This window comes from Anser anser (genome assembly GCF_964211835.1).
Source record: "Anser anser genome assembly, chromosome: 6".
Classification (NCBI taxonomy): Eukaryota; Metazoa; Chordata; class Aves; order Anseriformes; family Anatidae; genus Anser; species Anser anser.
Genome location: NC_139726.1, coordinates 21,919,394 through 21,933,667, shown reverse-complemented (window position 1 = coordinate 21,933,667; position 14,274 = coordinate 21,919,394). Strand labels below are relative to the sequence as shown.

The following is a 14,274-nucleotide window of genomic DNA, read 5'->3' as shown; positions in this document are numbered from 1 at the left end:
CAACCTGTCTTGAGTAGCGCTGAAGAAGGGAAGGAAGCTACACAAATCTCAGCAGGATGTTTGGGGTTACATGCAGATGATAGCAAAGTAAAATTCAAACTGTGCCTTCCTTCAGGCATGTAACTCCTCTCTGCTTCACAGTGTGGACACAGATGCTGATAATATGCCAGTGCTTTCCACAGTTCTCCATAGGCTATATTCTCTGCCTTCTGTTCTGATCTGTTCTTCCGTACCAAGTGTCATTTTCTTACATACATGCGCTACTTTACATTTCACATCTACCTTTAATGGCCTCATTTCTGCCACAGCTCCTTCAGCATTTTAACAGGAATAACTGTTAACATCAGCGTACTGAACAATATGATGAAACATCTGTGGAAACATATCTAAACTCCCTTGTGCTGAAAGGACGTGGCTAAGAAATTGGCAGAGCAGATAGAATGGCACAAAAGCCAATTCTTTCATTTTGCCTTAAAAAAATTAAAGTATATGCCAGAGGAATAGAGGAGGCTGCCAGTCACTGAGATCAAAGCTGCAGCTCTTCCTTTGCTATAGTCCTAGGGGAAAAAATGATAAATTCTTGCATCTGAGCAATCAATCTACTTGAGGAAAATTGATACTTTCGTTCTTCAATATGTGAATCCTTGAGAACCACCAGAACAAGAGCTTCAAATGTTAAAAACTCTAAATTCTCAAATTAATGATTTATAACATAGTATGTACATTACAGGCTAATCAATAAAGCTCACTAGGTTTGTACTTCTGTTATAAAAAATTCATTATATTATTCCACATAATTACAGTTTTCCTTCCAAAGCAATCACACAAGGCAGCCCTTACTGCCCTTTTTCCCCTCAGCCCAGCTTAAGCTGCAGTAGATGCTCTTTTCTCTTAACTGGCATCAGGCCTGTGAAGGAGCCCAGAAATCACTCCTAGCTAAAGGCCTTTTATCTTTTCACTTGGGCTGTTTCACTGACACAAACAGCATTACACATACCAGTACCAGCAGTTGTGTGCATAGCAACAGCTTAGCTCAGTCAGCAAGCCCACGGATGCTGCGGCTGTTTAGTGTTCCCTCAAGCCACCTCTGTCAATTCCTTTCACATCTGCATAATGTTTAATGACCCAACCACTAGAGGACAGGCTAGGCCTCTATAAAAAGTAGCAAGCAGGGATGTTTCCTAAGTAAGCAGATGACTGGGAGAAAATAATCTGAACTTGAAAAGAAACGACCTTTGGAATATTCTTCTGGGAGGCAACCTGTAAAACCTGTGCTGGTGCTCATGAACCTACCCCTAACCTATCAGCTCTGGGACAGCCTGCTGCAGTTGCCAATGCTTTTGATTCCAAGGAATGCAGTGCCAGGAGTCATGAAAGGGATATTGCTCAAGTGCCTGGCGGTGGGCAGACACTGCTCAGATAGCTACCCCCTTTTGTGGAATAACCATTCTAGAAGACTTTAATGTTTTGTGCACTGTGCAAGCTAGACAGACACAGAGTGAGCAATTAGAGCAGGACAGCCAAAATATACTCTGGCACTTGGATTATGAATAATCATGTAGCTTTCTGATTAAGTCATGAGAAAAACTTACGAAGCAGGAAATAAATATTTGATTGTTTCAGGTATTACCCTGTGCTGATTGAAGGGTCTCCAAACTGCGCAGATATGTTAAGACCTTCTGACTACGGAAACTGGACTCCAGCTCAGTGCACGTTCTCCTGAGGTAAAAGGTACCAAATAAGCAGTATGCATTTCACATGACAAGTCAAACAGAATGGAGAATATCCTGTGACTCTCAGGAACTCAGACCATAACAAGCCTAGGAAACATACCATCTGAGAGTACTGGCCTGATGTTAATAGGGTCGAGTGCCCATTCACCTGTAAGTAAGAGGATATGCTAGAAGCAAAATGCTGAAGAGCACTTTATTAGCTTAAAGCCCATAACTCCTCTGGGTGCCTTAGTGCCCATTCTTCATGACTTTTCTAAGCTACACATTCATATGAAAAAAGACATGACCCCAAAAAATATTTGGGACCCAATATTGTTAGTGGCCAGCAATGCATTCATGCTCAGTCTCACCTATATCTCCACATGCCTTCTACTATACCTCATGCAAAGTTTCACCTGAGAAAACATGAAGGATTATGCATCATTAAAATGACTGGTGGTACAAAAATAATTTCTCAGAAGCAGACCCTTCTTTTTCAGCATTTGTGGAACTCCACAATAATATTTCAGATTTAATTTCTCCCTATGGAACTTTATAAAATCTGACTTTTGAGGCTTGATTATGCAGACAAAAATTTGGGATGGCAGCTGCTTTTGAAGCAGATTGCTGCTGGGAAATGGAAATTTGCCAGCTGAGGTATCTGAAAGATCAGCTGGTCTTTTAACTATCCAGTATATAAAAGAATGACAAGACTGTGCGGAAACCCTTAAGCCAGAGAAAACCAGAAATCAGCCACCTTTCAAGTTTTCCTGTGCCTTTAATACCGAGAGTCAGAAGATGTGGGGTTCAAACTTTTATTTGCATTATGACACGTAAGGCAGTTCATACCTTGACTATTTATTTGCTTTTGCTTGCCAATACAAATACTCATTCCTTTAATTTTTTACTCAAATATGGCCAAAGAAGAGCTCTTGCTAAAATCTTAGAGAAAAAAGTCCCTCTCGGACAGGAACCTACTATGAAAAACTTAATCTGAAATAGTAAGTGATAGTTGTTAGAGCTTGAAAAAAAATGAGTAAGTATATTGATTAAGATGTGCATTACACAGTAACAGGGCAAAAGAAGGCCAGAACTGAGGATCAAGCTCTATACACTACTAATTATATCACGAACTTTAAGAAGTTTCAAGCAACTACAATAACTTAAAACTAAGAACAGTAAGATTTGACGTATTTTCCATAGCAGTTTTGGATGAAATGAAATTACTGTTAGGATATAGTGAGGAATTAGTGGACATAGAATCTATAGGCTGTGCATCAGCATCACAGTGACTAGCAAACTAGAGCAATTTCACTTCAGAGGAAACACACAAAACCCCCAAAACTCAATCCTCAGTTCTGGCCATCTGTGTTCAAGAGAGTACCCAGGGGAAACAGCTGGCTTCCAGCCAGCAAGGTACTCCCCTGATTCCAGTGCCTGTTGAAGTTGCTCAGCCTCAGGACTCTTCTAATTCAGACTAACTGTACTGAATCTAATTGATAGCACAAGGCATTGGCTACAATCCTTTGTTCTTAAAATACAACTGGGAAACAGGGTAAGATAATGGCTCCAGCAGCTTTAAAATATTCAAGATTTCCTTTCTCTGGAGGAATCTCAAGTTAGTTACTTAAGTTAATTTTAAGCCTGTTTTGTGTTGCTATACGGAAGCCAAGTTAATTAGCATAATCCCAGAATGGGCACATAGATTCTACCTCAAAGCTAATGTATCACTCAGGAGTCCTGGATATAAAATTAAGAACACGACTGACAGAACCATGATGCAGATTTAGAATCCAGCAGTGCCACATTCAGCATGGTTAGAGTTGTAAGAACCAAAATGTGTTATCAGCTGTACATATGCAATGCATACCGACTTCAAAGGGGTAATCAGCATAAAGAGAGAGAACTGTGAATGTGAGTTCTTCGGGTATTTGTATGCTGTGAGGGCTGCAGAGGATGTGCTGTATAAAACCGGAACAGACACATATTTATAGGACTGTCCTGCAAAGTCAACAAGAAACATACTGATTTTCCTCCTCAATGCCAATCCTTCAACATACCATATAATGACAGAGCAAAAGTTTTTTTAGTATAGGTAAGGGCTTCCTTCCCAAATTAATTTCCTATAGTATTCTCTGTTCTCTCTCTTTCTTTCTTCTGTCTTTCTCACCGATTGAGGACACCTCTCCAGTTCCCTTCTTCATAAATAACATGGCACCACAAGCCTCTCCCCCTCACCCATCATTCGGGAAACCCTTCCACCATGCTTCTCATGACAGCTCTATCATGATATTCCAGAAAAGGTCTCAGTGGGGCAGCAGCAAAACAGATACAAGTGAAATACAGATGTACCAGAAAGAAAGCATACAGTATCCTGTACAGAAGCCATAGATTGAGCACAGGTGCAATGTGGAGAAAATACAGCCGAGTTGATGTTTATGTGAAACAGTGAAGTTCATATTTTTGACTCTTTAAAACTAATTGGCAGTTTGCTGTCATCTTTAGCAGGGCCAGAACTGTTTCCTAAATTCCTGAATCCAGAAAAGGTAACCAGGCTTACAGTATGTGTAAATTTTACATATGCCTTACTTGGTGTGTAAAGGATTGCTTATTCATCTGCCGTGTATAGTGTTGTATTATGTATCATTTTACCATGCTAATTTGATATTGTCCTTCCTAATTAATGTAAAATGAAAGCATCGTTAATAGCATAGTAAGGGTCAACACATGGAGGATTGTATTAGTTTTATGCTCCTGGAAATAAAAGTTTCTCAAATTTGTTACTGGTGCAGCACACTAGGCACGAACCTACGGACAATAGTAGTGTGAATTACAGTAAGTTTGTGATACAATTTCTCATTAACAAAACATGGTGCAGTGATCACCTGTTGTATTGTTACAAATTTAGCAGCATGTTGCACAGAGGTGCTATAAACATTTTTCTGTCTGATGACCAATATCAAAGCCTCTTTTGTGGAGTGGCATTTTGAACAGGTGGTCATTTGATTTGCATGCCTGAAATCGCAGCCCATATCCTGAGATGAATTCCAAAAAGAAGTGGAGAAACCACACAGCAAGAAATATGCTTCAAATTATTAATGTTGACAACATTATGGATATGCATAGGTTTCATATTTTTAGTTTAGCTACTTTATTTTGAATAGGATTTTTCCTCCATGGGATTTTTGTTGAATTCTTCCCATCTTACAAAACTAGATGAGCAGGGGAATGAATGAGTCTGTTTTGTTTGATACATTTCCCCAGTTTTGGCAAGACCTAAAGAGCTGGGCTGGGAATACAAGGCAGAATCTCACAATCTTATTTCACAGGAACAAGAAAGCCTACTGAAATAAATAAACAAATTCTAACTTCCTCACAAGAGTATTGTAAAGATTAATTAGCTGATGAAGTACAGTGCTTTGAAGATGCAATGCTTTACATAAACATTCCTTTAATTTATTAGTGTTTAGATCTACAGGCACATCAACGCACTGGCTTTAAACAGAAATTTGTATGCACAGCTCAGGACAACGTAGGGAATTTTAAGAAGATAAATACCAGGAAAATACTTCGCAGTTGCTAAAGATACGAGGCAGGGTGGGACTCAGACTGTGCTACGTCCCTTTTCAGTAGGAGGCAGTAGAACTTAGTGCCATGTTAGAAGCTCATGGCCTGCTACCATGCTCCTTAACTCTGTGAGTACAGGGCAGACATAGCAGTGCTTCTCCAGGGATCCAAATCAAACTGATCAAATGGGGCTGAATCATGGAGGTGGCCAAGAGGGACTGGCTTTATGCCCAGTCATAGGCATAGGGTTCCTGAGTCCTAGACTGGCTCTCTGCATATGCACAAGGGCCTGACAGGTATGTTATTTCAACTCTCCACTGCCTGAAAGCAGACGTGACTCTACAAGCGTTCATTTATAATACACCAGCATGCACCTAGGAATTCCACTGTACCTTATTCACACTGCATTGTCAGCTCAAATGTCTCACTTTCTCTGGGACATACTTAACTTACCATGGATAATGGAATTAATCACTGGATTGTAATTATTCACTCATTCTTTCACCTAAGGTACAAAAACAAGTGAAGTTCTTATTGTCTCTGTGTGTAATTCCTTATTCTTTTATCCTCCCTAGCCAGTTTTACTGTATTTCAGCAATCACAGATTTTATTCAGGCAGAAAGAAAGGATGTTTTTCCTTAGCTGCGTGGCGAGATGATTAGCATCATATGAAAGCATTCAGTGCTTTATACTTGTACAGTGCAGTATAAACTGTTATAGGTAAAAAGCATAGTTTTTGCATGTGACAGAACCCATTGGTATAGTATTTCAGTGTGCCACTTCAATGCAGCTAGTCTATTAACTACAATACAGTAAACATGTTAATTGTTTCTGCAAAGTTTGGTTCACAGAGTTGCAGATTTTTCTGAGGGCCTGCTGGGGCCACCAATGTGCACACATGAAAACAAATAATAAAATTAAGCAAATAAAACAAGAAAGACGAATTCAATCATTTACATGGTAAAAATGACACAGTATGCCTCAGATGTATATAATGTTTATATTCTTCTTTTCACAGCTTTGAAGATGCACCTATATCTATATATCTACTTGCAAGCATACATGCAAATAATTCAGGCCAAATGGCCAAAGAGTCAGCTGAATACATCATAGGCAGCCCTAACAATGTATTCTGGCTTAGGAACAAAAGTGAACCAATTGGTCAGTGGGAAAAGAAACTGCCATAGCTGTGGGCTGGGTCCTGACTGGTACAGACAGAAGGCACTTGGTGGTTAAAAATCAGACTGTTGAGTTGTGTAACAGGAATCCCAACTGTAGTAGCCCTGTAGTCAAATAACAATCATGAGGTGCTGCTACCTGTGTGTAAAAAAAAAAAAAAAAAAAGATGCATTAAAAATATGATAATTACACGGTGCTAGCATAACAACAATACCTATTCCAAATAATGTTTTTTTTTTCACATGTAAGTTATAGAGAAAAGTTACACAAATCTGAAATCTAAGTGGACAACACAGAGCAAATCTTTACAGAGATGTTCTGTTGTCTTCAGTGTTCTCTGATTTTCATGATGAGAGAAAGAATCCCCATTTCAGATTCTGCCTTGTTCCCTGAAATAAGTAACGTTCATGCTTGACATCAGCTTTTAAATACTCTTGAAGAGCCCCTTTTTATAATGCTTCTTTCATAGTGGAAAGATGGGAAGAGCAGACAAACAGAAGCTAAGACAGAAAGTAAATGAGAGGGTAGCACAAAAAGAGGGTGAGAGGTAAATACCAGACTGAAAAGAAGAGAGATTGCTGGGTCAGAAGTTCATTGGCTAAAAGTGTGTACAGGATCTGAATTTTTCAAGGACAGTGAGAGAAGAATCTCATTTACAAAATTCCATGCAGATAAAGAAAAATGAAGTTACCATTTGGGAAGTAGTAGGGGACAAAGACCAAAGACCTCTTAGACATTAAGCACCTTCTCATTGACCTAATAGCTCATCACCTGTCAAGTATCTGGAAGTGTTGCTGAAAAGTGAGAGGGAAGTGAGAAAATATTGCACAGTTACTGACAGCCTGTATTATCTTTCCATAACCACAACTTAACCCTGAAAAGGCGGGGATTAATCCCACGTTAACATTTTCTGACATGTCAAATATTGCTTTCTTCTTCTGTTTCTGTTGACTAAAGCTGCATTTCCTTAGTAATTTAGGGCCTCAAACTATCAGTAGTTTGTTAGCCAACCTTTGCCAAAGCACAGTTTCTAAACAATGCAATTAAGAGGTTTGGAGAGTTTTTTATCTTTGTGCTTTTTACACAATGTAATAAATTTTCTAGGGTGAAACCAGTGTGGATAGGGATACAGATACTACACTTTTTTTTTATTTTCCTGTTGCAGCACAATCCCAGGAAAACTTAAAACAGCAAAGTGCTGTTTCACTTCTGTTGGTGATCTTTTCAGGGTTACTTACATAGAAGATTTTAGATTTTCAGCTAAGGTTTTTCAGTGTTGAGGGATGTACACTCTACAAGCATTCACTGCCTCCTACTAATCCTTCTCATTTCACTTTGGCAGAGGAACTGATTTATTCTAGGCTTTCTCCTCTCTCGAAGAGAGGAGGTTATAGTGTCGTTCTATTGAGAATACATTATACAAATCCACCAAAAAGGCTTCAGTTAATATTTGCTTGCAGACAAGCCAAGGATATATGCAAATTGTATGACTTCCATTTTTGAAGACATTTTTGGTTTTGCTTTCAATAAGCCAAGAAATACTATGTCATCTTATTATAATATTGTAAAACATTTAAATATATGAAACTAACATAGGGCTTCTTTCCCTCTGGGAGAGAAGACGATGAGGATAACATGCCACTGTCCAATTACAGCAATATATGTATCGAAGTAAAAATATTTAAACAGATGTTATAAAAGACTTCATTTCCATTGCACAGCAGAAGCACATCTGCTGTACTTTAAATACTTCTTATCCATGCCAAAGGAATACTATGAAGAGAAAATGCATTTTTATGTGCTTTTCCTTTGAGTTTAACCTATGAGAATATGGAAAGAGCCTTTTCAGTAAGAAAAAAGGCACTGATTGTGATCACTTGACATTTTGTGTTTGCCCTACAGCTGCCATTTGTGAGTACTATGGAAATCAAGTCCCAGCTCTGGATTTCTTGCCTGATCTTTAAAAAACCCTGAGTATTGCTTAAAGGGGATTGGGCAGGAAGGAAGGGAGACACAGCATGGTGCAGGGTGAAAACCATACAAAGATGCTGCAGTGCTGCACTCGTTTCCCACCTATACATTTCTAGGCATTAGCTTATTGTTTTTGTTTTTTACAGAGACTATATTTAATACCATAGTATCATCACAAGTGATGAGGAAGTGCACCTACACTGACGTTATGATACAGCCTTGTTTTGGAGGCATGCTTGAATTTCAGTATGAATGATTCAAGCACATATGAGTTCCAGACTCAGGTCCAGAGTAGTGACCTTAATTACTTACAAGGTAATACCATAACTCTTACATTTGCTCATTGGTGATTCTAGAAGACTTAATATCTAGCAGATATACTTATTGAGAAACTTCTACCTCTATTAACTGTGTACTTTACTAATGTAATAAACTCACTATTAAAAAAATCTCCACCAAGCAGACAGCCTTCTGTCCTAGGATTACTCATGTTCACAAACCTGGTGTACAATCCTAGTGTGAACAGGTACAAAATCTTTTATTTTGACCATGTAAGTTTATCCATAAGATATTATTAAAGCTAACAGCTGGGTGGGGCACAGGAAGAAGGAAACCTTGAAAGCTTTCATGTTATACAGAATCTTCTGGGAACCCAGTGTGCAGCAGTCTGTCAGGGGATCCACAACCAGATAGATGCACTACTTCAGTATGGTGGCAAGAGCCACCATATCTGTACTTCAGTGTGGTGGCAAGACCCCAGGAAAAAACTCTCTGAGACACAGAAGTTTTGCTGTTGAACTACGTGAGTTTGGAGTGGGAGTAGAATGTGAACGTTAAGCACATGGAAGTGATGTAGAAGTAGCCCTGTATATCCTCTAGACCCTAAACACAGGGCACAGGATAGGCGACATTGCTCATCACTCTTTTCCTTGGGGTTTTGGAAAAAACAAAATGGAATCTGTAATCCCTCACCCTAAGGCTGCTGAGTACAAGAAATACAAACACATTTACTTTGCAGGTACACAGATTGCCGGTGTTTTTGTACTATTAAAAAGCACTCCAAGAGGATTAATGTGCTAGATATAAATTCTACAGTTGTATGAAGCTTTTGCGCTTGCAACTCCTAAAACGTGAAGTCAGATTAACTCATATTGTGCTTTAATGTATTCTAATGTACTCTACATTTTCAATTATTTCAAAAGCACAGTTTATGAAAATCATACTCATTTTCTGGCAGAAGAATGTTTGATGCCTTAGCAGACACCTCAATTATAAAATGCTATACAAGAGGGATTTGAAAGTAATGTTTTAAAGATTCATTTGTCTTCATTTGTAGTGGAAGAAACTTATGAGATTTGTATGTCTTCTCATAATACTTTCCTCCTGCTTTCTTTAAATCTTTTCTGTGTCTTGTTTTAGAAATTTGAACTATTGCCTTTTGTTTTAAGCATTTTTATTTTTCTAATTTTAGTTTGAAGTGAACATCTTATTTTCTCATGGCACACAAAGTAGGATTTGTATGCAATCTTAACAACAGCTTTTTAAATTTCTCATAAATTAAATAAAAAAAGGGTCTGAATGTGAATTAGTTCAGAAGTGTAGCCTAGGGACCTTATCAGCCAAGTGACCCTATCAGCCAAGTGACCCTGGCGCTGCTTTGTAAAAAGATCATTATTACTTTTCTGAATGTTTTTGCTGTTTAATATTCCATTGCAAGAAACAGAACTGTTCTCCCTGTCCCTACCACTGCAAAGTGAATACCTGCTACCTTCTCCAACATTACCATAAAAACAATTTGCGAAGTGAATTGAATTCACCAGTGTGCATGGTCCATGCTTTTATTCTTCACTCTATGAATATAATTAAATTTAGCTTTCCAGACAGTAGACAGAGGAAGAAATACTTTTAAGTGAACTGCACAGCTATGTATCAAATGAAAAAAACATCTGACTGGGAAATGTGTTGGAAAGCTTATGCTGAGAATTCCAGAAATCCTCTTCAAAACAAAGTATCTGAAAATAACTTCCTTCGTTTATTAAACTGGGCTTTTTCAGTTTCTGATAAAAATAGCAAATCTTCTTAGACTGGAGAAGTTAGATAAAATTAAATCAGACTTTTTTTTTGAAGACAGATACAGCTATTGGCTCACAAGTCATTGAACAATAGCTTGCTGGAGGTAAGGGAGGCTTTGGATATCACCAGAAATATTATGACTTAGTAATCACTAGGAAAAACAAACAAACAAACAAACAACAACCATCTCTCCTACCTCCAAAAGCAGGATTAGAAAGTCTTTCAGTACCAAACTACACTTTTGCAAGTAAGAGGGAAACAAGAAAAAGAAATCTGGAAAAATATAGATCTAGGAGATAATTATCTGTTTAAATATGTGGGGCAAACGAAGAATTTTCTGAGATTATTTAGCCGAACATTGTTACTTTATTTATCATTCTAACCATTGTCAGGAATGATCTAAAATCATTTGAAAATAAGACAGAAACTAATTAACATTTTAAGTTCATTTCTGAACATTCTTACACATTTGTAACATTAGATCATTCAAGAATTCCTTGGATTTCAGTGCTGACACTGACTTGGGATGACTTGCTTTGCACAGGGAGCAATTGGTGGTAGTTTTCTTTGATGTTTTCTAATACACCTATCATAATGATTCCCCATGCCAAATACTAACTGAAGGGTCATACCAAATTTCACTGTAGAAGACTCTACCAGCCACTGATTAATCCCCTGTTTTCTATAATACCTGTTTATTCTTCTACTCCGGCTCTGTGAGATTCTGTAGTTGCAGATTCTGAGCTTCTCCTGCTGGATAAAGTAATTTATTAAAAAAAAGTAAAAATGCTGCATTTATCATGGCTTGTAAGATCACAATTTCATCATGTAAAACTATGTGAAATATGATTCATCGTCCAAAAAGTTTTGAAATATTTTTATAATTGTCTCAGTCACAAGTTCACCAACTATATGTATTTAAGTAGCTCTCACTGTTTCTGTTTGGAGATAAAAATGTGATCATGTGATCCTTTCAAGATAAACTGCAACTAAATTTAAACATTATAATTAGGCCCTCTTTACTTTTCTAAAGAGTCTCACACAATCACTGTGTTGAATACAACTCTTTGAATTGTGAAATGGTCACAGAGAACTTTTTAAATGCCACAGATATTTCAGTACTGACAACATGTGATGTGTGGTATGTCATTCAATCCCCCCTGATAATACAGCATTTTTGCCTGTGTGTTGCAAATGAATCCACTTGCTCCATTTGCATTTTGTGTTTTTGCAACTACTCGGAATTCTTAAGTTACTTCTACTGACAATATAACCAAGTCCTTTGTGTACCCATTACTTGGATCTAAATCCAAGCTTATCTTGATCTCTTAAGATTAATTCTTCTGGGTAGAATTAAGAATAGATATTTTTTCAAGAAAATTTTGCAGCTTATGATGAACAGGACTGAAATCATTCCTAGTCCACACCTTACCTCCCAACATGCCCACGGCACAAAACGGAGGCATTCTTGCCGTCTGAAGCTCCAGAGCAGATGGAGTTTGGCTATTCTGAGTTGGGGTCAAAGGGTTTCATATTTCCCTCAGCTCAAGCCTTGTAACACTTGGTAAACATTAGTCATAAACCAGGCTTCTGCATGTTGCCCTTATCAGTGTGGCTGGAAGGAAAAGTAGCTTTTTTTGTGAACTGGGGTGGCTTGAGCAGAGATTTAGAATTGGCGTAAAGTCAATGCCGGTCTCCTGAGGCCATTAGTACCGCCTGACTTCTGCCAACCAGACAAGCAAATTGTTTGTGTTTGCTCTTGAGCTTTGTTCTGCATGTGGCAGAGCAGAGTGTTAACAGCAGAAGAAATGGACCAACTAGTGTGAGCTTCTTGTAATTAGCTGAATACGACTGCATCATTCAGTGTTGCCTCTGCAATTTGGCAATGCTATCTGTTGTTCACTTTTGAAGAGGTATATTGGGCATGCATTTAACAGCATTTGAGTTTATAAGATTACATGCGAACGCACGTTTGTAGCTGTCAGGAGCAGAAGCTAAAATATTTTCAGTGAACTCCACTGCCAACTAAACAGAAACTGTCACCAAGCAACGCAGAAACACCACTTCAGTTATTCATGACTCGGAAACACGATTTACCCGATGTCTGCCTCCCCCTCACCCGCCACCTTAAATGTCTAGATTTACTTGGCCTGCTTTATTTCACTGATCTGCAATATGTTATATACCAAAATTAAAAGAGCCAATTTGAAACTGAATCATCTCCACCACAAAAATTAGAAGTGTTTAATAATGCTGAGTCCATAAACTCAAAATAGCTTCACGTGGAGAATAAGATAAGGAATAAATTAAAGAAATGCTTTGCTATTACTTTTTTTTTTCCTTTATAAAACTGAACAGGGCTTTTTACTGAGAGATTTGGAAGGGCAGCTTCACAAGCAACACCACTTTCCCAGTAATACCAGTATCTGTGCCTAACTCAGTAACTCATCACTTGAACCAAGTCAAAAAGACTTCTTCCCAACATTGTAGTAGCACTGGCAATGTGAATTTCTACAGGCATCTACAGTGACTTTAAGCCAGTATGTTACGCAAAACGTTTGTCCTGCTGTTTTACCATCCCTGCTAACTCTGTTCTCTCTCCCCCTGCTCTTGGTCGCAGTGAATGAAAGAAAGTAGCTGCTACTCAGCACAGTCAAGAGCAAGAAATTACCACAGAGCATCTAGCATTATGCAGTAAGCAACTTTTCTCAAAGTCAGGATGATATCTGTACTGGTTTATACAAATACGATGTGTAGGGATTTATTGAGGAGTCAAAATTTGTCTAAACCTCTCATCTATGAAGAGATCTAGGTGGTCTATAGTGCTTTTTCCTGCGAATGCCATGTTAATTATCCTGTGAGTCACTCCATATGAAATTATTCATTTCCACAGTCTGCAACAGTATTTCAGCCTCTGTCTGTGGACAAACAAGCAATCTACAATGAAACGTACTTTTCAAGCTACTAAGCTACTAGTCACCAGTGGGTTTATAAGGAGTATCATGAGTTCATGATACCATTGAAAAAAAGGGCAGGCAGCACCTGATACTGCCTTAGGAGTCCAGAATTTCAGGCAGAAATCAAGTTACCAGCTGTGTGAGTTTGCCTTGGAAGATGTGCAAGGTCAAAGTTAGATAACTTTGTAATATCAACACGATGGGAATTCTGGAGGATTGTACCTTTTAGGTGTTTTCTGTAATAGCACCTTAAATCTAAACAGAGCAAAAGGTCATTAAAACAAGAAAAGAAGTCGTTTTTGCTTTTCACTGATGTGACGTCAAGTTACCTGTAATGTGGAAAAAGATCTTGCATTTTTTGTACTGAAAATGTATCACATGCAGCTGCTGCTTAATTGTAAAGGGCTGTGGTAGATGCTTTTCTTTTTTTTTTTTTTTTTCCAAATGGAAACAGATAAGATTCTCAAGTGAAAAAGAAGCATGCCTGCACATATAGCTGTATTTCACCGTCTTTTAAGAATACATGGAGTACTCTGAAAGCAAAGACAATGTCTCTGTCATTATTTAACGTGTGAAGAATATTGCATCTCTTTTCCCAAATTGCCAGTGTACAGAATGAACTCTCAGAAAATGTTGAAGTAAATCCTTCATTTGCCATTATGATTACTTCTTGGATAAATTATGGAGTTTGAATTTCTATATCAATTTTTATCAGTTTCAGATTTCAAAAAATAAATAAATTTTTAAATCATCAATAGAAATATCTACTTTGGCCATCTAAAGCACTTCTTTATGTTTTCATATTTTGGCACCGT

At 38.0% G+C, this 14,274-nt stretch overlaps 1 protein-coding gene and 1 long non-coding RNA gene across 9 annotated transcripts in view; one reads left to right on the top strand and one right to left on the bottom strand.

The window, feature by feature from the left end:
- The first annotated feature begins 1,737 nt into the window (after positions 1–1,737).
- The window catches only part of LOC310901911 (uncharacterized protein), a 65,165-nt gene continuing 52,628 nt past the window's right edge, over positions 1,738–14,274 (top strand). For all 5 annotated transcript variants that reach the window (XM_083842527.1, XM_083842525.1, XM_083842524.1 and 2 more), the window contains exon 1: positions 1,738–1,883. In XM_083842527.1, the coding sequence (XP_083698653.1) occupies positions 1,854–1,883 (30 nt within the window). In that variant the 5' untranslated portion in view covers positions 1,738–1,853. The remainder of the gene's footprint in view (positions 1,884–14,274) is intronic.
- The window catches only part of LOC310901918, a 41,922-nt gene continuing 32,796 nt past the window's right edge, over positions 5,149–14,274 (bottom strand). For all 4 annotated transcript variants that reach the window (XR_014586306.1, XR_014586307.1, XR_014586308.1 and 1 more), the window contains 2 exons: positions 11,194–11,255; positions 5,149–6,596 (listed from right to left, as the gene is read on the bottom strand). This is a non-coding gene — a long non-coding RNA (uncharacterized lncRNA). The remainder of the gene's footprint in view (positions 6,597–11,193; positions 11,256–14,274) is intronic.